Source organism: Cynoglossus semilaevis, chromosome 10 (assembly GCF_000523025.1).
Source record: "Cynoglossus semilaevis isolate Cse_v1.0 chromosome 10, Cse_v1.0, whole genome shotgun sequence".
Lineage (NCBI taxonomy): Eukaryota > Metazoa > Chordata > Actinopteri > Pleuronectiformes > Cynoglossidae > Cynoglossus > Cynoglossus semilaevis.
In genome coordinates this window covers 16,715,854-16,738,052 of record NC_024316.1, presented here as the reverse complement: position 1 = coordinate 16,738,052, position 22,199 = coordinate 16,715,854, and the positions used below count along the sequence as shown (strand labels likewise).

The 22,199-nt window shown below is 41.5% G+C and overlaps 3 protein-coding genes across 5 annotated transcripts in view; 2 read left to right on the top strand and 1 right to left on the bottom strand.

Moving 5' to 3' along the window:
• bltp3a (bridge-like lipid transfer protein family member 3A) overlaps window positions 1–5,900 on the top strand; it is a 14,918-nt gene extending 9,018 nt beyond the window's left edge. The window contains exons 15-22 of the mRNA XM_017035705.2: window positions 9–238; window positions 329–513; window positions 845–984; window positions 1,102–1,252; window positions 1,391–1,647; window positions 1,871–1,979; window positions 2,064–2,122; window positions 3,228–5,900. Of these exons, the coding sequence (XP_016891194.1) occupies window positions 9–238; window positions 329–513; window positions 845–984; window positions 1,102–1,252; window positions 1,391–1,647; window positions 1,871–1,979; window positions 2,064–2,122; window positions 3,228–3,344 (1,248 nt within the window). The 3' untranslated portion in view covers window positions 3,345–5,900. The remainder of the gene's footprint in view (window positions 1–8; window positions 239–328; window positions 514–844; window positions 985–1,101; window positions 1,253–1,390; window positions 1,648–1,870; window positions 1,980–2,063; window positions 2,123–3,227) is intronic.
• taf11 (TAF11 RNA polymerase II, TATA box binding protein (TBP)-associated factor) lies at window positions 5,707–8,120 on the bottom strand. Its single transcript, XM_008319161.3, has 6 exons — window positions 7,861–8,120; window positions 7,556–7,749; window positions 6,946–7,076; window positions 6,767–6,854; window positions 6,587–6,683; window positions 5,707–6,491 (listed from the first exon to the last, which is right to left on the bottom strand). Exons 2-6 carry the CDS (start codon window positions 7,721–7,723, stop codon window positions 6,361–6,363), a joined length of 615 nt encoding a protein of 204 aa, XP_008317383.1. The 5' UTR covers window positions 7,724–7,749; window positions 7,861–8,120; the 3' UTR covers window positions 5,707–6,360.
• Window positions 8,121–8,323: 203 nt separating this feature from the next.
• Window positions 8,324–22,199, top strand: part of anks1aa (ankyrin repeat and sterile alpha motif domain containing 1Aa) — a 53,088-nt gene continuing 39,212 nt past the window's right edge. Inside the window, exons 1-4 of one of the 3 annotated variants that reach the window (XM_025059548.1) lie at window positions 8,324–9,766; window positions 19,288–19,368; window positions 19,523–19,679; window positions 20,693–20,755. In XM_025059548.1, the coding sequence (XP_024915316.1) occupies window positions 9,588–9,766; window positions 19,288–19,368; window positions 19,523–19,679; window positions 20,693–20,755 (480 nt within the window). In that variant the 5' untranslated portion in view covers window positions 8,324–9,587. The remainder of the gene's footprint in view (window positions 9,767–19,287; window positions 19,369–19,522; window positions 19,680–20,692; window positions 20,756–22,199) is intronic. The other 2 variants (XM_017036072.2, XM_025059549.1) reach the window with 2 other exon arrangements.

The following is a 22,199-nucleotide window of genomic DNA, read 5'->3' as shown; positions in this document are numbered from 1 at the left end:
CCGCTGTCCTCTCACCACCGCTGACACCTGGACACTCCCCCGTCCTCTCCCGGGAGCTGTCCACGTTTAGCCTGGAGGGAGAGCTGTCGAGCGCCATCAACGTAACCAAGGATGTGACCAAAGACGCCATTAGTGCCTCACTGGACCTGACCAAAGGGGCATTTTCAATCACGAAGGACGCGTTCAGCATCCTGAGTCGTGGCTCTGGGATGAGCAAATTGTTTAGTCCACAGTTAAAGTGAGTAATGTTCTCCAAAAATATATATAGATTTGTCTGCCTGAAACCTACATTTGTCTTCTTCATGACTGTCTGTGTGTATTTTCATAGGGAACAAGTGCAGCGCTCAGAAGAACCCCCACCACCGAGTGGCGCCGGTCATCGACACCAGTCCATGAAACACTCATCTTCCCAGCATTCCTTTGACAGTGCCATCCTGGAGGGCAGCTTACCTGATGAGAATCTGTCTGTGGACAGTGATGCCAGTGACAATTTTGTTGTTCTTATGGACTCAGGTAATTGACCGATGTTTTTATTAGAATCTGAATTAGAATAAATATATTTATTTATATTAGCATTAGCATATTAGCACAATCTGTCAACTACATTACTACAAGCATAAAAAATACTTTTTGGTCCATCATTTGTTGTAGCTAACATTAGCTCTGGTGTCTGTATCAGGACTGTTGTAGCTAATGGCACTAAGTATAGAACCAGCAAAAATAAAATCTCTGGTGCTGCCACTGGTCAGCCTAGCCTAGCCTAGCCTAGCCTAGCCTAGCCTAGCCGTGGTGACTACAGTTCTATGTTCCCACTTATCTACTGTAGTTTACATCATGTTTCCAGAGTCAGGGATGGAATCCATGCATCCTAAACCAATTACAGCAGGAAGCCGAGGAAGTCCCGCCCCCGGCACAGAGAGGGGTTCATCAGCGGACCTCAGCAGCTCCCTCTCCCAGAGTATAGAGGACGTGTCCCAGGACCTGGTGGGTTACTGGGATTATATTAACAATCTGTGGGGGATTAGGCCTGGAGGAACAAGAAAAAGAAATACAGCATTGTGAAAATGTTTCATTTTTATTTTTTTGCTCATTTAATTTCAGTCTTCAGTTTTGTTACTGTTTGTAACTGGAATGGCCTGCACTATGGAAGTGAAGGGAGACGACCAGGTCGTGGCTGTAGAAGCTCAGAATCTGTCGCCCGTGCAGCTGGGAACTGTCAAGGTGTCGGAGGTTCTGGCTGGTGTCGTACAAGGTGAAGTGAAATATTTTAGAACTCATGTTAGCGGTTAAACTGAAGGAGTAGCATTTGAAAAGTGAAACAAAAAAAACCCCCTGCATCACGCTCACTACTAACGTTTTATAAATGTGGTTTTATCCATTTTCCTCGTAGCTCCAGTCCAGAAGCAGGACCGGCTCCGGAGCAAGGGCAGACCGGTTTTGCGCCTGCGTGCAGAGACGGGTCCTTCAGCGTCCCGTCACTCTCCTCTTGCTGAGTCTTTGGGCTTCCTGGATGTCAGGGTGCAGGATTGTCAGGCGGAGATGTTAGCCTCCACAGTGGCTAACATCGGGCCGTTTCTTGAAGACGAATTCAGTGTTGACGGTCAACCCATGAAGTTACACTTGAACAACGTCACCATCACAATGAAGGTCGGTGTTTGAAGTAGTTCAGCTGAATCAATATTTTTTAATATACAGTCTGGTTTAGTTTAACCCTTAAGGGTCATTTTGACCCCTATATGAGGAGCCAAATGTGCCTCAGGAGCCACGGGTTGAACACTCCAGAACTGAGGTGGAATCAGTTTTGACCCCAGAAGACTAAAGGTCATAAAGGAGGACATGATGACACGTATAACTTTTGTGTTCTTTTTAGGACGATGGTCCTAGAAACTACCCCACATCCCCCCAGCCTGTCCCCAGCACATTCGTGGTGGAACAGCTTCTTCTGGAGCGCAGTGAGGACGGCATCATGAGGCTTAAAGGTGGACGTGGAAAATAAAAAAATAAATAAAGTGCTGACGCTTAAAAGAATGTGTCCAACTCTACAACCATTTCCTCTGATACAGGTGCTGCTGTGGGGGCCTCTGACAACAACAGTTCCTGCACAGTTCAACCGGACATCAAGGTAACCAGAAAAACTCATTTGACCTTTGGGGGTGCGGTACTGATGATGTCATCATCTGACCGTTAGACTAGTTGTAGTCATTAGTCATGAACAGGGGGTCTCAAAGTGAAATGATCGGGGGTTCCCTGGGCCAAAAACCTGAAACCTTCAGGTTACATTATACTGACATCCAGGTATGGGCTGCATGTGTGTGGTTTGTGGCCCACGGCCCACTTTTAGAGTTTGATTCACTTGCAATTTAGGCTCTGTCTCCACCTGAGACACAGTCAACCTGAAGGTGACTTTGTTACGTGTTGATTTATTTTGTTAGGTTTTCTAATCTATTGCTAGACTAATATTTCCGTTTGAGATCGTTGCAGCTCTAGCTCAGCTTAAACTTAAGTTTAAAGTCCGTCCTGAACACTAACCTAAGACTCCTTTAACCCTGGACTGTTTTCAAACCCAGTTCTCATGGTTGCGGTTTCTGAGGTCCTACTGACATTTCAGCTGTTTGCTCACAGATAGCATTTAGTGAAACTCTACACATCTGACCACATGACCTCAGATCACGTCTACGGTGTTTGACACTGATGTTGTTTCTTTTTTTAAGGTCAAAGATTTTTTTTTCTGACTCTACAGATATCGTAAACAACAACACGGTAACCTGAGAAATCTCCATCTACATTCATGTGATGTTAGTTGGTCAGAGTTTGTGGATGCAAAAATAGCTTGTTCTAGTACTGGTTAGCAGAGCTGGCTCAGCAGAGGCTTCATAACTGATTGTCCCAGCGCCATCTGCTGGAGTGGGTACACACATGCATGCCTTAAAAAAAAAATAATTATACCAGATGCCCCTCAGGACACAAGCTAACCTGGGATTTGGGGACAAGGTGGTATCAGAGGTGAAGCCCTCTGGTGGCAGGTGGGAGTCCTACAGCTGCACCAAAATGTAAATTAAATTAAATTTTAAAAAAAGCAAATAGAAACTTAGCTAAAAGTTTCTTTATAATTATAATTATATATATATTCAATTTATATTTTAATTATTATTAAAACACCTGTCAGCTGAGTGTCGACATCAAATACCAGGTACTTACTGCAGTAATACTGCTGTGCTTTATTACAGAAACAAGCTCTGGAGTCACGGCTCTCTGAGGCCCAGGCTGCGCTGACACAGGCCCTCAGTGACAGAGAGCGCCTTCTGCTGCAAATCAGGAAGTACGACCCCATGTTTACACTCTGAGCTGCTGCGGTTGGTGGTCAGCTGTGTCGGTATAAATGTGAGGAAACGACCATCACTGGACACAGTCCAGGTTTGAAAAACAAAAAACTGTGGGGTCGATACAGGGAACGGTTGGTCGAAGGGGAATCTGCCCGTTCACTAACTGACCGCTACGTTATTGGTACTACTTTTTAACTGGACAATATCAGTATTCTACACTTGTTTAGTAACAAAATGCAACAATTCCTCTGGTTCTTATGTAATTCAGTGTTGACAGTTAACTTGTTGTGTGGTTTTCGGTGTTTGTCGTGCATGTTAGAAGGAGAACGATGATCAGGTGAGAATTCTCTACAGCAGAGGTTTTCAAAGTCCAACACCTGTGGGCTTCCATTCCTGACCCGCACTTACACAAACCACTGAGGGGTTAAAAACCTTTATCTGATTAGATGAGATCTAAATTAGAGTCAAATTCAAAGGATTTCAAAATGACCTTTTGACAGAGGATAATTTTGGACAATCATTCGACTTTTATGCGCCCGAACTGAGACACGTCACAGTTCTGTGGGCGAGGTACGGGGACGCAGTCAAAAACAAAAGTAAACTATGAATAGAAAATACACTCAGATACCATCGAGAGAGTGAGTGGGGGACAGGAAATGTGGCAACGCTGACACACCCCAGGAGAGGCCCACGCCCCACACACAAAACCACTGCTCTACAGGTTATTTTAAAATGTTAATGAAGATGATTGTTCAACTGCCAAAAACACTCACTCACACACACACAGACACACACACACTGCCGGGCAGCTGCTACTCCATCAGCTGCTTCTGTTGAACACAGTACTCCTGTATAAAGCATGCGCCGTGAACTGTACTGATTCACACACGGCACATTTCAACACGTAACTTTGACCAAACCTAATGATGTAGAGTTCTTCTATTTTAGTGAATAATAGTCGCTGTGTGTTTTGTTACTTAACAGTATCACTATAGGGAAAAAATATATATAATGTAATTTAAATGTTAGGAAGCTGATGCACTTTGTAAGAAAAATAATAATGTCAGTTTTTTTTATCCCTCTTCATCACAGTGTTAGATGTTATGTTTTAGTCAAAGGTTCTTTTGTACTGTCGAGGGGAACGGGACTGTTGTTCTCCACGCCCTCAGTGTTCATGAAGGAAAAACACAGTAGCAGGATAATTATTATTTATTATTTTGAAGCAAAATTGTATAATCATTCACAGTACTTGATCTTTGAATTTTTTTTTTTTTTTTGGTAGCTTGTCGGACTCTGCTGCTAGTGTAGTTGATCTGTGTGAAATAAGCAAACACGCTGAACGTCTTTTTATTTGTCGACACATTTTAAGCCATATCTGAACTAATCAAGATTCTTTTTGAAAAGCTACGGTACTGCTAACACACACACACACAAACACACACACTCAGACTGCTGTTTAAAACCACATTCACATTCATTCTACTAAAATAGTTTTTTTTTCTTTGTCTGGTTTTATGCAACAGTTTTTTTTTAACTTGTGGTTTAATCATTTTTATCACTGATGGATATATTTATGCAAACCTGACTGAACTGACATTTACTTTCGTTTCTGGTTTCAAAGCTTTATGTATCCATTATCCTTACATCAATGCCACCTCATTGTGAGCTTGAGAGACCTCTGGTGGCTGCGGGCCGCCACAACTGACGTTTTTTAGTTGTAGTTTTAGTTGCTTTGCAAACACGTGACATTTCCATTCTGTACGAGGAATGTAAAATAGTATGTAAGCAATAGGAATACCACTTTGCTTTAACTCAAGAGTTACTCATTTTAAAGACACTGAATTATTTGTCTTTGTGGTGCATGATGGCTCCTCCAATCCTCATTGGTCAGTGTAACCAGGTAGAAATACTGCCTTTTCAGCAGGTACTTGTACAGTAATCACCCGTACAGCTTTTGCTGTTTTTTTTTTTTCTGTTTGCATGACCTCAGTGAATACAGATGTGAAGGTTGGTGAGATGTGGCTGTTCAGTTTGACCAGTGTCCTGTTTATGGGTCAGACCTCAGTGGTACGTAGCATCCCTGACCTTTGACATGCTGCTGGTCTGACATCAGTGACATTCAGACAGGTAGGAGTTTCCTGACTATCTTTGCTCAGTGTGCCATGGAAAAAAAAGGGAGCGGCACAGAGAGCAGAGCAAGACACAGACCTGCAGGGTGCGCTGTCTCTCTCTGTCTCTTTCTCTACATGCATGCCATGATTCGGTGTTGTGTTGTTATACTGTATGCCTTGTGGATTACTTTCACTCCTGTGGTAAATTCACTGGACCTTGCACTCATTTTGATGTGAAGGATGACAGGAATCTTTCTGACTGACACTTTTCCCCCGTGGTGCAGATGTGGCAGTGTATGTGGACTGTTTTTTTTTTGTTATTTTTGTTAATCCTGTAGAACTACATGGAATTTTGTATCGTCTTTACCACTTCATTAAGACTAACATTTGAACTGGTTCTGTGAACCAAACGCTAACATGGAGAATATTTTAAAATGTAAAAGAATAAACCATGAGTTGCAGAACACTTCCTGGTGAGTCTTTGAAAATTAAACAACCAAAAAAATGTTTTTAATGTTGTAAAGAGCTTTGTTTCTTAATGATGTTATTGATTTTCTGACTTTGTCTGGTGGGCATATATCGCCCCCTGGTGTTTCATTAGATTTTTGAATCAACTTCTAATCACTTAAACTCATCCATTTATGTCAACAGGTGTTTTTGGAGTTTTATTTTTATAAACATAATTTTGGATACTAAACACAATTTACAAAATGAACTACTTATTAAATATCTATGGCTAAATAACAAAAGAAAAACATCAGTCCACGAATTCCTAAACCACTGAGAAGCACCTGGATACTTCATGTCATCTGTGGATGTCCAGCAGATCTGTTTCCTGTTGGTGAACATTTTCAGGTGGTTGAATTCAAGACAGTCCCAGGTTGGTCATTGTGGTTTCCTGACCACATCCCACTCCATCATCCTCGTCAGTGAAAAAGAATGTTCTTGTACTTTGTGTTGGGGATCTGATCTCGACTCTTCAGCCTCCTCACTGCTTCTCTCATGTGTTTGGGCTGGAGAGGTGGTGTGTCGCCCCACTTTTCACAAACATCCAATGCTGTAAATGGATTGACAAACAAAATTGAGTCAATTACAAAAGAACCTGACTGGTAAATAACTCGCCCTCACCGTGTATTCACCAGCTATACTCACCTTCCTCTACGATTTCCCCAGCAAAAACTTTGGAGATACCCGACATGGCAATGACGACGTTCTGAGAAACTGATGATCCCGTAATGGACTGGATCAACTGGAATGGGTATTACATCAAATGAATGTTCCAAGAATGCAACATTTTAGTCACACTTTATTCAAAATCTGCCAACAGCTTACCCTTTTGATAGCAGCTTTAGGGAAAGCAGAACGCCGGTACATCTCGTAACGATTTAGCTGCTCCTCAGAAAAAGACGACACGAGAACTCTTAAAGAAAAAAAAGAGAAGATGATGGTGAATAGAGACTTGGTGGAATTATTTTTAAAAAATGTATTTGGTTCTTTTAAATAAATCTTACTGCATTTTTTGAATTTCGTCCTCATCAACCTTTTGTCGTTTCTCTTTCTTCTTCTCTGGTTCCACCTTCAGCCTCTTGCAAGCAGACTGGCCTGATGTTCCTTCCTCCTCATCCTCATGAGCAGCTGTTTCCTGTTTGATAAAACATTTTTTATAGTAACCACTATGAGTTGTTTTTTTTTTTGCCATTTCTGCCAACAAAAGTATTTTTGGCCTGTCCATAATTAGCTATTGTGACAAATAAAATTGCAATATTAATATACCAAATTTAAATACTTAATACCTGCCATGTTTCACAAAATAGCTTTTGTCTGTAGTGAAAAACAATCACTTAGCAATGTTATTGTTTTACAGGTTATAAAATATACAATGTTATTGTTTTACAGGTTATAAAAATACAAAGTCTGCTTATTTAACCACAAAACAATAAATAAAATAAACCACAGTCATATGTTTTCAGGTAATTCTTATTTTCTACCATTAAGTTTTTTCCCACTGTGGTAGCAAAGCGTCAAAGTGACACAGGTTTGAAATACAAAACAATTCCAAAGCCACCGAGTGGTGGTGGTCTATTATTTTTTTAAAAATGTATTCCTGTAAACCAAACTCACGGGTTTAACATCCTGTCTGGGCTGGTCCTGAGAAGGCGCTTCTTTGTTTTCTTGTGTGGGCTTTGCTGTGGCAGAAACATCATCTGTTTCTTCTGGCTTGGGCTCCTCCGTGGCTGTGGTTGTTTTCTCACAAGTGTCATCAGTTTTAATTCGAGCAGGGTCTGCCATGGTAACTCAGTTCACGCCAACGAAAAATAATATTTTAAGGAACAACATTTGATAAAACATATTTGAACAGCTATTTACTGTGTAATGTACTGAAGAGTAGTACAAAAATAATGTAAAAATAAGAGATATTTACGTACCTGTAGCACTGCCTCGACAAAGCGAAAGCTAAGCTAACGTAGGCTCAAACAAAATGTTACTAGTATTACCTGTAAATCTTTGATGCAGCGCGATATGAAACCCTTCGCATGAAATTATACGTATTGTAAACAAATAACGACTAGTAATCTACTTGAGATAAACGAGCTTAGCCTGTCTTGAATGCATAATACCAAAAATGCTAACAGTCGGGTAACGCCGAGCGTGGATTTCCGGTTCCGGTTTATACAAGTACGATGCAAATAAACTGGGAAGAACATAACTTGAAGCTCACACTTAAACAAGGGGTCATAATCTACATACAACTTTTACTTAAATGTTTTTTTCTGCACTTCTTGGTTTATTACATTTTATACCAAGGGACTAACTGTGTTTGGAGCACCAGCAGACATCTTTGTAGGAAGGTTCTCATTGTTGCCAACATTTATTTACCTGTGTGATGTCATATAAGTAAGTTGTTTTTTTTTAAAAAACGAATATGTTTTGATTTTTTTGTTTTGTTACAACTCTTTCATTCGTTGACAACATACAATGCAATAGGATATTCTTCCTGAGTACTATACTTTTTTGTTTTTGTAAAATTAAAGGTTTTTATGAGATAAAGAGGTGGAAACATCTAACGCATATACGAGTTTAAATAGACGACCCTTGACTTGAAATGCGCCTTTATTATCGGCTTTACGGTGAAAGCGTTGGCACGCTTGGCGAAACCCAGGGTTACAACATCTGGTTTTCAAAACAAATCTCCAACCGTGCAATTTCACAGAACATTTTTGTGGAAGATGTTTTAGCTGAGTAACAGAATTAGATCAAAACAAAAACAAAATAATAATCTTGTGAGGCTTTATGTTTGTAAAAGGAGTGAATATTGTTTCCTAAGGTCCCTTGAAATGAATCATTTGAATATTTTCAATCACCGAGTAGTGATATCAATGCATTAGTCATTAATACGATTTCAGGATTTCACAGAGATATAAGGAAGAAATAAAAATGGTAACATAAATTAAATGTACAGTGTATATATAGGCATAAGGTCAAACTATAAAACAAACCAATTCTGTTGCCGATGTGAACTTTATTTTGAAAAACAGACTTAGCAACCCTGCACGTCAGCGCGCTTTGTCACAGCGAATTTACCGTAACGTTTGCTGTTTAGCGGCAGATATTTTTTTAAACGCCGGCTGGTTGAACTACAGAGAATCAAGAAAAAAATAACCCAGGACACGGTTGAGTGATTTTTGGAAGGACAGTAACATCTGCCTCTCCGTGTTACTTCTGTAACACACTCTGACTCAGGCTTGTACACACACACCTATCCTCGTTCGGGGAGGGCGTGTGTGTGTGAGAGAGCGTGTATGTTTGCGCGCGCGCGTGTGTGGTGAAAGAGAAGGTTTTCAGATTTTCGCTGCAGAAAGAGAGGACAGTTTCAAGGAAGTGACGGACGAGGCTCGGGGGACTGGACAGAGGAAGTTTGCTCGGTGCTGGAGCCGCTCTGCTGGGACAAAGTTTTCCCCGTTGTAAGCGCCAGCGGTACTGGGAATCGGGGAGGAAGGATCCAGCCGTGGGAAGTACTGTGTGGAATAAATTAGGATTAAGTGGGGAAAAAAGAGAAACCGGAGAGGATTTTCATTCCCACAACCGACCCCATCCCCTCCCCTCTTCCTTCTCTTCCCCGCGTCTCCTGAGTGTTTTTTCCCTGGGATTCGCGATGGGGAAGGAGCAGGAGCTCCTCGAAGCTGCGCGCACGGGGAACCTGGCCGCCGTGGAGAAGCTTTTATCCGGGAAGCGACAGTCTGCGGGCGCCGGCAGCGGGTTGTCCGGAGCCATTGGAAGTGGCAACAGCGGCGGCCACGGCGCCTCCTCTCATCCGCTCTCCAGTCTTCTCAGGTAGGATCAGGAAGGAGAAGAGGGCATACCTGAACAAACGCTGCTTTAATTGTTGTTTCATCTCTTATTTATCCACCATTGTTGCTCTCTTGTGTCATAATTTTTTTTAAATAGTCTCTCATTCCAGTGTAATGACTTTGCATTCGCACAAACAGGCTGAGCCAGTGTAGCGGCAGCGGCACAGCTGCAGGAACATGCTTCTTTGTTAGCTCTGCCAGCTTTACTGTAATGAGCAGAAAGAGCCCAGAAAGGCTATTGTGCAAGTAAACCGAAGAAATGTGCAACAAAGCAGTCCGAGATTTCTTTACACTCCGGCGGACATGTTTTATTAATGGCCCCTAAAAGAGTCTAGACCTGAACACACAGTGGTGAATGCAGAGAGAGCAGAAAGCCAGGTGTCAGAGCCGGACTTAAGATATCTTCACTGTATTCATGTGAAAAATCCATTCTTACCAGACAGGGCCAAAAAAACCCGGTTTGTTTACGTCACAGAATGATGTCATCAGTGATTTAGTCAAAGTGTGATTTTGTGGAAATCAGTCCTACAGACTCATACATGATTCATCAGTGTATTAGGTTTAATGTACAGTATCTGCTATTTGTTCTTATTGGAGCCAATCCCAGCTCCGATCAGGCAAGGTTGGATTTGTACCCGAGACAGTCCATTTCAGGGCCATGTATGAAGACAAACAACCATTCACACTCACTTTTGTTTTTTACACCATGCAAAAAGTCTCAAGAAATGAACCATCTTATCCTAAGGCAACTGCGCTAACCCCTATAAAACGTCTTTAACATTAAATCGTTCATTCTTACTCTTTGAAGTTTTCCCTCTGATGGCTAAGATTTTGCACGTGAGCCTTATGTTTTACACTTCTGAAATTAAGAGTGTCCAAGTTTGGTACATATTGAAACTTGCTTCAGATGTTTGATGTTAAAGAACCACAGTTGGGTCTCTGAAAATATGATTTTGTGAAAACAAATAAAATGCTCCGTGGACAGCCTTATTGGTTTTTCACATGGCTAAGCTTTTAAAAGAAATAGCAACAGAAATTACCAGAGTTTTCTGCACACACTGCTATTTTAAAATCATAAAAAATATCATAAACCCTTTTGAGGTTTGGTATCTTTACAAAGTGATTACGTATGTTTAAAAAAAACAAGACAGAAGTGACTTTCTGAAGTCGTATAAACAATCAGCTGCGACAGACCTGATGAGGTTCATTCCAGTCCTACAGATGTTATCTGACATAGAGACTCACCACAACAGACTGGTCTGGGGTGGAATCACATTGTTCCAACTCTGTATGATTTACTTTAATTACACACCCATAATTACTGGCAGCCTTTGTGCTATATGTTGAAATCAAAGAACAACTGCATCGTCATCAAAAGAACAAAATAAAGCCTGCTGATGTCAGGCGATCCATGGAGCTATGAAGTAAACAATAGCTGATGAAGTTGTGGTCCCGGTGTTGTGTGCGTTCAAACCTTATCTCTCTAATTACTGAGCCTGTGTTGGTGGACGTCTATCAATCACACACTTTATGGCTGCTGTGGGAGTTCCATCAGGCCTCCATCCTCCTCGGGATAAAGAGTTGAGGCGAAGCTTGAGGTGATGCATCACCACGTTACTCAGAGCAACCTGCGCAATGAACTCAAGCTAATTAAATTAAACCATTATTGTCAGAAATCCAAAATCTAATTCAGTAATGTTCACTCACAGATTCAGCCTGGTTGGACTGAGAAGCCCGTTGTGTCACCGCTCTGACTTAGGCAATCAATGTTTGGCAATGACGGCAGTGAGAAATTATTGTCCAGGAAGTGAATTAACTAATGGTAGGTGGAGGTCGAAAGGCCTTGTTGCTCCTGGACACCTGAGCCAACAGAACCCAGTGTCATAATAATGTAGGGTACATGATAATAGACCGCAGGGTCTCTGGAGGAGGAGGAGGGGGGGGGCTGTTATTGTATACGTTTGATTTGGTTTGCATTATGGGAACGTCAATACATGTGTTACGAAGTGTTGCCAGATCTCGAGAGAGAAGTAAAAGCAAGTAAACCGTGTGTTCAAATTCGAGCGCAAAGGAAGTGACCTGTCCACAAAATGATTTGATGCATTTGTCAACCAATAAAAAAGAAAATCAAATCTGGATAGACACTGACTGAACCATATTAATATATATAAATATATATATACATTTATATATGTATGTACATATATTTATATAAATCTATGTGTATATATTTATATATATAAATATATATATACATTTATGTCTATATATAATACATATTGCACTTTAGTTATTTAGCTATATCTAATTCATATATAGTCGACTAAAATGGAGTTTTAAGATTCATAAGATAGTTATTTAGCTATATCTAATTCATATGTAGTCGACTAAAATAGAGTTCATCGAATAAAACAATATTCAAATTAAGTAACAGTTCTCTTGACTAAACTGTGTCTAAGACTTAGTTATAATTAAGTCCAAAGTCTAAGACTAAATCAAATTGTCTGTTAAAATAAACAGTGGTGGACGGAGGTACAACCAACAAAAGGGAAGTCTACATGGCCAACTCACTGTGTTCATGGGTATTCATGTTGTGTTGTTTACAGGAAAAACAGTTCAAAGCTGATTACCATAAGAGGACGTGGCCACTGTGGTGACGGTAGCTTTTTTTTTTTATCACTAAAATCTCTTTGTACTTCATTAATAGTTCATTGTTTGGAAGCTGAATCTCTTGATTCTGACCGATTTGATCTGAAGGGAGGACGGAACTCTTTAGTGTAATATCTGTGCTGCCTGTGTGGACAACTAGTAGACAGGACTGTGGGTTTTTATATCTTTCATTTTAACTGTATCCCACTCGGCTGTTAGCCTTTAAGCAGACTTCGTTGAATGTGAGGCCTTTAAAAAAACGCTACCACAGGATGTGAAGGTTCAACCTTCACCAGCGCAGTGCTGGGCTTTAAAGGTGTGCTGTGCTTCATTTTGGTGTTCCTGGAATGGGCTGCATGTCAGGACCTGTGGTGTTTTTGTAACCAGGCAGCTGTAGAGCCCTGTTCTCTGGAATGCCTGCTTTCCCAGGAGGCTGCGTCCCAGCGGCTGCCTCGGGATCGTCGTTGACCCCTGCATGTTTAACGCTGACGCCACCCAAAACATTTGTTCTCTGGTGGTCCGTTAACACCGAAACGATCAGGGCAGGGTCTCCCCCAAGTCACAGCGTGACCTCTACAGCACTGCAGTGTGGCTGCTGCTGCTGCTGCTGAAATAACTTTGACAGTATTTTGTTTTGCAGTGACTCATGTATTTTGTGGCCGACTTAAGTGCACACATTTGCAGTGTGTGCCTCGGTATTATCAGGGTTGCCAGACCCTTGTGGTCTGTAGTGGATTTCAGAGGTCTACAGCTCTTAACCAGCACTTCCTTACCCAGAATACATCCAAACACACACAGCTACTAGAGGTAGGACACGTCGCTGGAGCGGAGAGTGCGGCCCACTGAGGGGAAATTAACAGAGGAATTCATGAGCTTTTGGACACACACTCTGAGAGTTCAGCCAGATGAGGGCTTGTCTCCCAGCTTCACCGCGGTGTCTTTTGTCCCACTGACATGCTGTGGAATGATGGTCTTTTCATATTCATATGAGTTCCTAAATTTAAATAAACTTTTTAGTTCTACACAGAAAATTGAGCTGTCATCTGCATAGAATCGAACCCTCTGTTTTGAGAAGCCCCATTCATTCTACTGTCTGCTGCCTCTGAAGGCTGATACAAGTAGAGCTTTTTCAATCCTTTAGTGGCTTTTGAAAAATAGTTCCGGCGTAATGTTTTTCCTTTTCCTAAATGAGGTTCTGTCACTGTGATGATGTTTTGCATTTCAAGTGGCTCGGGCAGAATTCCAGCTCATTCAATCGCGGTCCATTTGTATTCTTCATTCATGTCGGGCAAACCTGTAGTGTTAGATTGATAGTACCTGAAAATACAACTCTTATTTATAACAACCTCCAATACTTGGAATAAAACACTTTTAGCTTCTCTGCTAATCATATCTGTGTTTGTGTGGTGGTGTGAAGATCCACTGCAGCACTGCTGTTTTGCAGATGACAAGTTCACAGTGGGAATTTAACTCCCATGGTTCTCAGTTGTGTTTCACACTAAGCTGTTACAGTCGATGAAGCCGTTCTCACTGCCCGTTGCATGTGTAGCTACGGTGTTAACAAGGCCTGCTCTTAGCTGTTAGCACAACGGGAAGGGCCCTCGCATTGTGAGCAGGTAGCTAACAGCTAGCACGCAACAGAGGCTGGTTTTCACATTTCATTTCATCAGTTGTTGACCTTTGACCTGAGAGAAACTGAGGCCAGTTCAACCCAGGAGGGAGCGGTGGGAGCTGCGAAATCTAACACCGTTCTGTTAGCATTCCTTACTACATGTGAGTTTGTGATTCTCTGCTGTGCACTTTACGTTTAGGGCCGGTGTTTGTGTAGCCTAAGAAAGCACAACCCAGACGCAGAGATGAGTTCCACATGTGTCTGTCCTTATTTTATATGGAATATGTTACAGTATTACAATATTACAGTACTCATGTACTTGATCAGTGCCGCAAAACCCATGGTCCAGGACTGGTTCAAGGCTAGGTGTGTTGAACCTCTGCCCTCTAATGGTGGAGTCAGATAAAGTCGGACATTTGTAAATCAATTTTCTTTATCACTTTATCACGACACAAATCACACTTTTTTTTCACTGATTAATCATATCAACATCTGTATTATTTTTATCATACCAAAGTAATTAGCGAATGAGTTATTTTTATATATAATATAATATAATATAATTGACTGAGAGCTGCAAAAACATTTTGACTATTTCAAATGAAAGTAGTGCAGTGTATGATCTACGGCCCATTAATATCTGTTCTCTTCTTATAAAACTGGTCTTGTGCTTCAGTGTCAGGCCTAATTTGGCACAAGGCAGAAAGGTTGGAGACCCCTGAGTATAGAGTATATAGAGTATATTTTATTATGTTGCCAATTTTTTTTCCAATGGCAATACGCCAAATATAGTGTCATTCAAGTAGATCGAAGGATTCCTAGTAAATTGGCAGCGTACGAAAAAGTTGACTTGTTCAAATTTAAAGATATATTCTGGAACATTCCCAACCAACCAGAAGAATTCCTGACACATTGTGTTAATGGACCCATTTATAGCAAGTGACAGTGAATGACAAGAGCCCCTATTTTTAGCACTTCTCCTTTTTTCCCCTTCCTTACAGTTTTCTTTCTGTGCTTCCTTCAACTACACAGAAACTGAAAATTGCTGACAGGCATGAACAGGACAGCCCTGCAGTGACAGACACGGAGAATGTCCTTTTCATGACCTCTGTTTAACCCCAGGCACTGACAAACTGACATGATAAGGACGGTACAATTAAGTCATTAAATAAAAATTAGCCGTCTGTGTCTGAGACCATGCCAACCTCTGGCCCAGGTGGTGTGGTCTATCTGGGGTCTACCCCTCTCTGTTTCACTGTGTTGCTCTCTGCAGCCCACCTGCTGGGCCACAGCCCACCTCCAGACATCAAACACGTTGCACTCGGATAATGGCGCTGCGGTATGTGCACACAGGAAACTGTTAAGTGAGGACACGCTTAAAAAACAGTCAACTTTGCTGTTTCGGTGAAGCCTTGACGTGGCGCACCGTGGGCTGGATTAGCCTTACAGTGACTAAGCACAAAGAAAAACGGGCTGCGACTGTGGCAGCCTTCAGATTGTATTTTTACACATAGTTTTTTATATGGTTTTACTGGGCAATCTTCCAGATGTACCCAACTCGTTGGTTGACGCTAGTTTTGCGAATTTCTACCCAGATTTTATAGTATAGTACACACTGTCTGCCTAAAACGTTTGCAGATTACTGTATTAATCACAGAATTTCGTTTGTGACACAGATTTCCCTAAATGTTGCAACACTTCTGTCTACAGCTGTCACAGCGAGGATGTGTCATCATCGCTCCACTCGTCGTTGACCATGAGTGTAAACTGCCTCGTCAGAGTTCTGGTACTCGCGGCCAGAATGACACGGTGGCAGGGAGTGAGTGAATGATTAGCCCACTGATTCAGAGCGACACCGACTGGTCTTCAGCTGGTTTTGGGGGGCAGGGGGGTGACTCTGGCAGGGAAACCTCAGTCGCCCCCTGCTGAGGAGCAGATGCTACAGTTGGCAGTTTGGCACCAGGACATTTAGTCGTACCATGAATGATTACACCTAGTGGTTTCCCTCTCTTGCACCAGTGGATCTTGGGCTCAGTGCCTTTAGCTCTGCTAATCCTCCAGCCACTGTGGTCTCACCACTAATGGACCGGAGGTGAAATCTGTTTATTTGACAATGGATTTAAAAACAATAAAAAAACAAACACCTGGACGTTTTTTTCCTAACCATTACAGAAGTCTTCAACGTGGGTGTGTGACCAAGTCGATCTAAATCATCACTGCATCGACATTTTCTTAAACATTAGACATTTTTTAAAACAAGTATTAATATATATATATATATATAAACACATGTATGTATAGCATATATAACATATAAAAATACAGTAAATAATTGATTAAATTACTCTCTTTTTTTTGTTGGTAGATCATGGTCGTGGTCCTATGTTTCCCACTTTGCTCTACAGTATTGTATTTAAAAAATATTACTGCTCCACTCTTCTATTTTGTAGGTGATCCTCTCCCTGAAATGTCATGAACATGTATCACCCACATTAACAAGCTGTTCAGAAAATATATAAAAGAAAAGAGGATTTTATTGCCCTCTACTCAACAACGACAACGACAACAGAATATCAACTCCTCCAGAATCTCTGTCCAACTGTAGATTTATCCTGCTGGTGTTCCCCGGGGGAAATTAAGGATTAGCTCAGCTTTTAAAACCAGAATTCCGCAGCTACTTCCCCCCCCAAACCAAATCAACTGTCTGCCCGTTCCCCCGCTGCAGTCTAAGCCCCAGCGCTCAGATGTGGGCTGGTTGTGATCTGTAGTAAGAGGATGAAGCAGGGCGGGGCGATATACAGTAACAATATATTTTTATAATCAATATATAATTAGACTATATATTTTTATTCTGATATTGCTCTAAAATAATATACCGTTTAATAAAAACAAAAACACACACTTTCACTTGGCCCCCGCCCCCCACACTGAGCAACATGGTCGTATTATAATATGCAATAAGCAAATCTAACGTTTGTTTACCGTAACATTTGATCATCGTTGTGTTCACGAAACAATAGATCCTTCAATATAGAAGGAAGAAGATTGAAGAAAATTTAGATTTTTTTTTTTATTAGATGTATTTTATTGTACTTTGTGCTACATGTTAGCCTTATATCTAAATATTAGCTTTAAATCCCTGTGATGTAATAGATATGGAGTTGCTGTCCCTCTGTTACAATGTCATAAGTCAAAGTTATCAAAATATAAACACAGCTACGCTATTCTGAAATGATATAGGAAATGATCGAGGTATGGTTTTTGGGCCATGTGACCCTTTCCTCACTTATTACCACTCAAGTGTTTCCTCTTATTGTTATGACAACAGCCACAGTCCGACTGTAGGATCTCACAGTAGGAGTTGCGGTACATGCCGGTGTGTCCCCTGCTCTGTCCCTGACTCATTTGGAGACGCTCCCTTAATGAGACAGCTCCGACTGTGTGACCGCTGGCTGCAGTCGAGGCCATTACAGGGAGATGGATCTAAGTGGCTACAGTGGTCGTTACTGCGGCACAGATCCTGCCAAGTGTTTGTGAAGCAAAGTTGTAAAGTTGCACCGAGGCCGACGGGAGAACTCTGTCCTGCCGTTTGAACAGAAAGTGTTTTCGATTGTAGTTTTATACTCTGTGTCGGAAGAGGCTTTTCCTCGGTCTGACTCTGCTTCTGTTGAACGGCCTGTAAACCCACTGACTCCGGTCTCAGATATTTGGTTCACCAGCGCTGGGATGTCCTGGTCACATGATTTATTCAGGATGTGTTCGGGCCTTCCAGAGAGCCTCACATCCACAGGCTGGCACTCCATCTCCGTAGACATCACTTAGCCTCTTAAATTACCCATTCCATCTCTCTTTGCTCTTCACCAGCTCTTCTTCATCATCACTGTCCTCCTTCTGTTTCTCTGTAAAAAAAAAACTACTGCACTAAGCAAACCACTCATTAGGAACTAGTATTCATCAAGTATCTAGTACTCTACTTATCATGAAAATGGGTGATGAGCACAGTGGATTTTATTCATGGGGAGATTTTAGCATGTAAATGGTGCCCAAAGTGGGGGGCGCACCCTCTAGTAGGGTCATGGAGCTATCCAAGGGGGAGAGAGTGGCAGTGAGGTAAAGACAATAGTTCCAAGGGGGAGAGAGTGGCAGTGAGGTGAAGACAATAGTAGATTATCTTTTTTTTTTTAAATCATTTTTTTAAATCACTCTGGGGGAAAAACTTCACTGATTTGTTTTTTTTTTTTTTTGTGGAATTAAGATGTTTAAAATAGAGTTGTGTGGAGTGGGTCGACCACAAGGGCAACAATAGATCTGTCAACAACAGAGCAGGGGGCGGAGAGGGCTGCAATTCATATGTGAAATGCCTGCTGTGTTGACTGCTGAATTTGGGAGCGCCCCCTAATGGCTTTTCTAATGTAAATGGTCTGCGTGGGTGCAGTTGATATAAAATGAAAAGAAAAAAACCCAGAAAATTCACAGATAAAATTCCAATCTCAGAAGTATTACATCTTCAAACATTTTTATCTCAATCTCTGTTAATTCAAATAGAGGCTTGAGGGCCACATGCAGACCAGACACAACCTCAGAGTGGCCCAGTCTGTTGTCATTCAAGAAATAGGAAAAAAAAAGTAAAGAGACATTTCTGGAGAATATGACCGCAACAGTCTCTGTAGCTTTGTAACATACAACCCACAATGCATCACTTGTTTGTCTGAAAGTGTTAACAAAATGTTCCTCAGAAAACAGAAATGTCAAAGTATTGATGAAAGTTTTCTGTAGTTTGTTTTTTGGTCCATATGTTGTCGTTCTCTTCAGTAAATTAGCCCTAGAACATTCTAGGCTAAGCTAAATCTCAGTCAGAAAATCAGGCCTTAACTCAGTTTCTTCTTGTTTCACCATGGCCTTTGTTTGTACTTTTATTTTGTAGCATAACAAAAGTCCATTCTACTCCAGTTCTTGATCCTGAATCATGAGCTTTAGTTGCTGTAAACAAGTCATAGTTAGCTCAGCTATTAGCATCTGCTGCTACGGCTGTTGTAGCGTTTGTTGTTGTTGTTAGCTTCCATGCTAAGTCGTTCCAAAGGTCTCACTGGTGCAGACGGAGTCTGAGATAGTGATCAGAACACTGGGTCACACCCACAGGTAGGGACTTTACTCAGGGAGAGGCAGCGTTTGTTTGATGTGTGTGTGTGTGTGTGTGTGTGTGTGAGACCATGTGTAACGACATTCTTCTGTATCTTTACCAGCATCTGGAGAGGCCCTAATGTGAACTGTGTGGACAGCACTGGATACACCCCCCTGCACCACGCCGCCCTCAATGGCCACAGGTCTGTATTGCAGCTCCTTCCTGTTGAACCCTCTGTCCCACAGACGACTGTCCCACAGACGACTGTCCCACAGGGACAGCTACAGCTATTGATTGACTGTTACCATGTCTATTTATTAGCGTGCTTAATGTTACCGCTGTTTTCTGCCCCGCAGCGAGGTGGTGGAGGTGCTGCTGCGTAACGAGGCCTTCACCAACATCGCCGACAACAAGGGCTGCTACCCGCTCCACCTGGCCGCGTGGAAGGGGGACGAACATATCGTCAAACTGCTGGTGCACCAGGGACCGTCGCATCCCAAGATTAACGAGCAGGTCTGCCAAAAGTTTTCTACTTCCTCTTCTGTGTTTATAGTTGTCTCAAAAAAGCTCCAGGACCCTTAGGTTGGACACACTGGTTCACACATGTAGTTTTTTTAATTCCGAGGCTTTTAATTATTCCTGAGATTATGTTAATTGCCCCCGGCCCCTGCCCCACCCTGAAACCCCCGAGATGATGAAGCAGTAAAAGCCAAATGACGGTCCACGAGGATGTAAGAATTTTTGCCACTGATTTTATTAAATTTTTTTTATAAACTATATAAATATATTTTATGAATAAATTTAAAAAAAATTATTGTGAAATTTGCAGTTTGTATCTGTAACAAAAATCATTGGATTTAAAAAAAAAATGACCTTTTGAGTTAAATGTTTTTGTCGTGTTTTCTTGATTTAATATTTCAAGAAATTTGCAGTTTATATCTGTAACAAAAATCATTGGATTTAAAAAAATTGACTTTTTGAGTTAAATGTTTTTGTGTTTTTCGTGTTTTCTTGATTTAATATTTCATAGGTCGAGCAGTAAATAACTTTAAGTTATGATTTGATTTACATTTAACCTGTGAGAGTGCGTTACAGTCTGTGGTGCCATGAAAGTATGAACGACGCTGGTTTTCCTGTCACCATTTTAAGTCATGGCTTTTATTGAATTTGTTTTTGCTTCCTGCACAGACGGCCTGTTCACTGGCATCATGTCCTGTTCTGTTCAGCTTCAGGGAGAAACGACCCTTCATGAGTAATGGTGTTATTTATTCTAACCAGATAATCCTCAAATTGAAACAAAGTAAAAAAAAAAAAAAAAAGAAAAAGAAAAACCACCGTGGTCTCGTTGTGTGTCGTTTCTCCTCGTCCGACCGTGACATTTGATTGTGTATTAACTCAACCTTGATTGTTTTTCTCTCCCCATTTCATGTAGTTTCCTTTACTTGTGATCATCATCTGTTTGTTCATTTCTCATCTGAACCAAAACCATCGGCGAATCTTCTTTTTTTTTTGTTTCTCCCTCCCAGAGCTCTGTAGACCAAAAAGAGTTCAAACGCTGTGGGCCCTTTGACCCCTATATTAATGCCAAGGTGTGTACACAGAGCTGCTGCCGACGACGACGATGACGATGTTTCAGTTCTCAGTTCTTTTAGTCCTTGCTTTGGCGAATCTTCTGCTTGGTGTGCTGCTGCTGCTGCTGCTGTTGTGGGGAGGCTTTTATTTTGACGGTCTAAAAAACCAGAGAATCTCTATTCTGGTTTTTTGTTTTTTTTTTTTTACTCGCATTTGTTTCTGCTCTCTGACTAACAGCATGATGCTAATCTTTTTTCCTTAAATGTGACTTCACTCCTGTGCCTGCCCTGCTCTTTAAACAAGGTCAGGAATAAACCAGGCTTTGGCTGGAAATACCCTGGACCAGTGTGGTAAAAAACTAATCCTCTGTGTGTGTCAGTGTTTGAGAGTTTAGATACTCTGGTGCTCGCTTCTGCGAAGTTTGTAAAAACATTAAAATGCTGCCATCAGAGGGCAGCAGGAAAAAATGCTAACAACTTTTAAACTGTTAAAGATACTGTATAAATGACCTATAATGACCCAATGAAATTAAATAATGAATCATGATTAATTATTCATAGTTAAATCACGATTAATTTTAAATTAATCAAACATTCCATTCATTATGGTCCGGAATATTCTACAGAATAATCAATAATCCAGAACAATGATTTGGACATACTGTATAGTGTGTAATATAAGGGCACTCCTCTATTGAGATGGAGTTACTCCTTTCATTACACTGAAGTACTGCATCAGTAACTCAGTTTACTCTGACAGTGAAGTCTTCACAGTTCACTCTGGCAGAGTTTGAAGCTGACGTCGCCATTTAAAAGCTTTTTATTTATATTTGCGTTTTTTTTTTTTCTGCCGTTCAAACATTACTGCTGCGTCACTGATTCTTCACAGTACACGGCTGACCTGGCGTCCAATCACCAAGAAGGTTAATCCCGTGTTAAAAAAAAAAAACGACTAAAAATACAATTTTCTTGGCTGCATTTTCTTTTCTTCCAAACTCTTGGACGAGGACAGTCAGAACAGAACCTGCTGTGAGCATGAATGATTCATGTCCTGCTATGAATAAATCACAATTATGGGACACTTTGGACTGAGTCTGACTGTGGCTGTGGTCGTGTTTGACGGCGTCACGTGACCAAGTGGGCGGGGTCCCGGCTGGCCTCCCTCTCAGGAGCAGAATGCGAGGTTATTCAGAGCGGCGGTCTCTGTGCATCAGCATCAAAGAGAGACCTCCACGCAGCGCTCGTCTGTGTGAGTGTGTAAATGGGAGAGTTCACCCCTCCTCCTCCTCCTCCTCCTCCTCCTCCTCCTCCCCCCCCTCTCCCCCGTTCCTCTTTCTCCTTCTGCCTCCCAGTGTGTGCTGCTGATGAGAGGAAGAAGCTGGGCGTTGTCATAGTAACAGTGTCACGGCTTATTGGTCTTTCACGGTACAGTGAGAAGATGTTGTGTTTGTGTAGAGTGAGC

What these genes read in the sequence shown, in the direction of transcription:
- taf11 (XM_008319161.3), bottom strand. Translation starts at nt 7,723, where the DNA reads ATGGCAGACCCTGCTCGAATTAAAACTGATGACACTTGTGAGAAAACA. An exon ending in CCAGACAGGATGTTAAACCC is followed by an intron (nt 7,077 to 7,555) that starts GTGAGTTTGGTT and finishes TTTATCAAACAG; the next exon opens with GAAACAGCTGCTCATGAGGA. An exon ending in CTAAAGCTGCTATCAAAAGG is followed by an intron (nt 6,684 to 6,766) that starts GTAAGCTGTTGG and finishes TACCCATTCCAG; the next exon opens with TTGATCCAGTCCATTACGGG.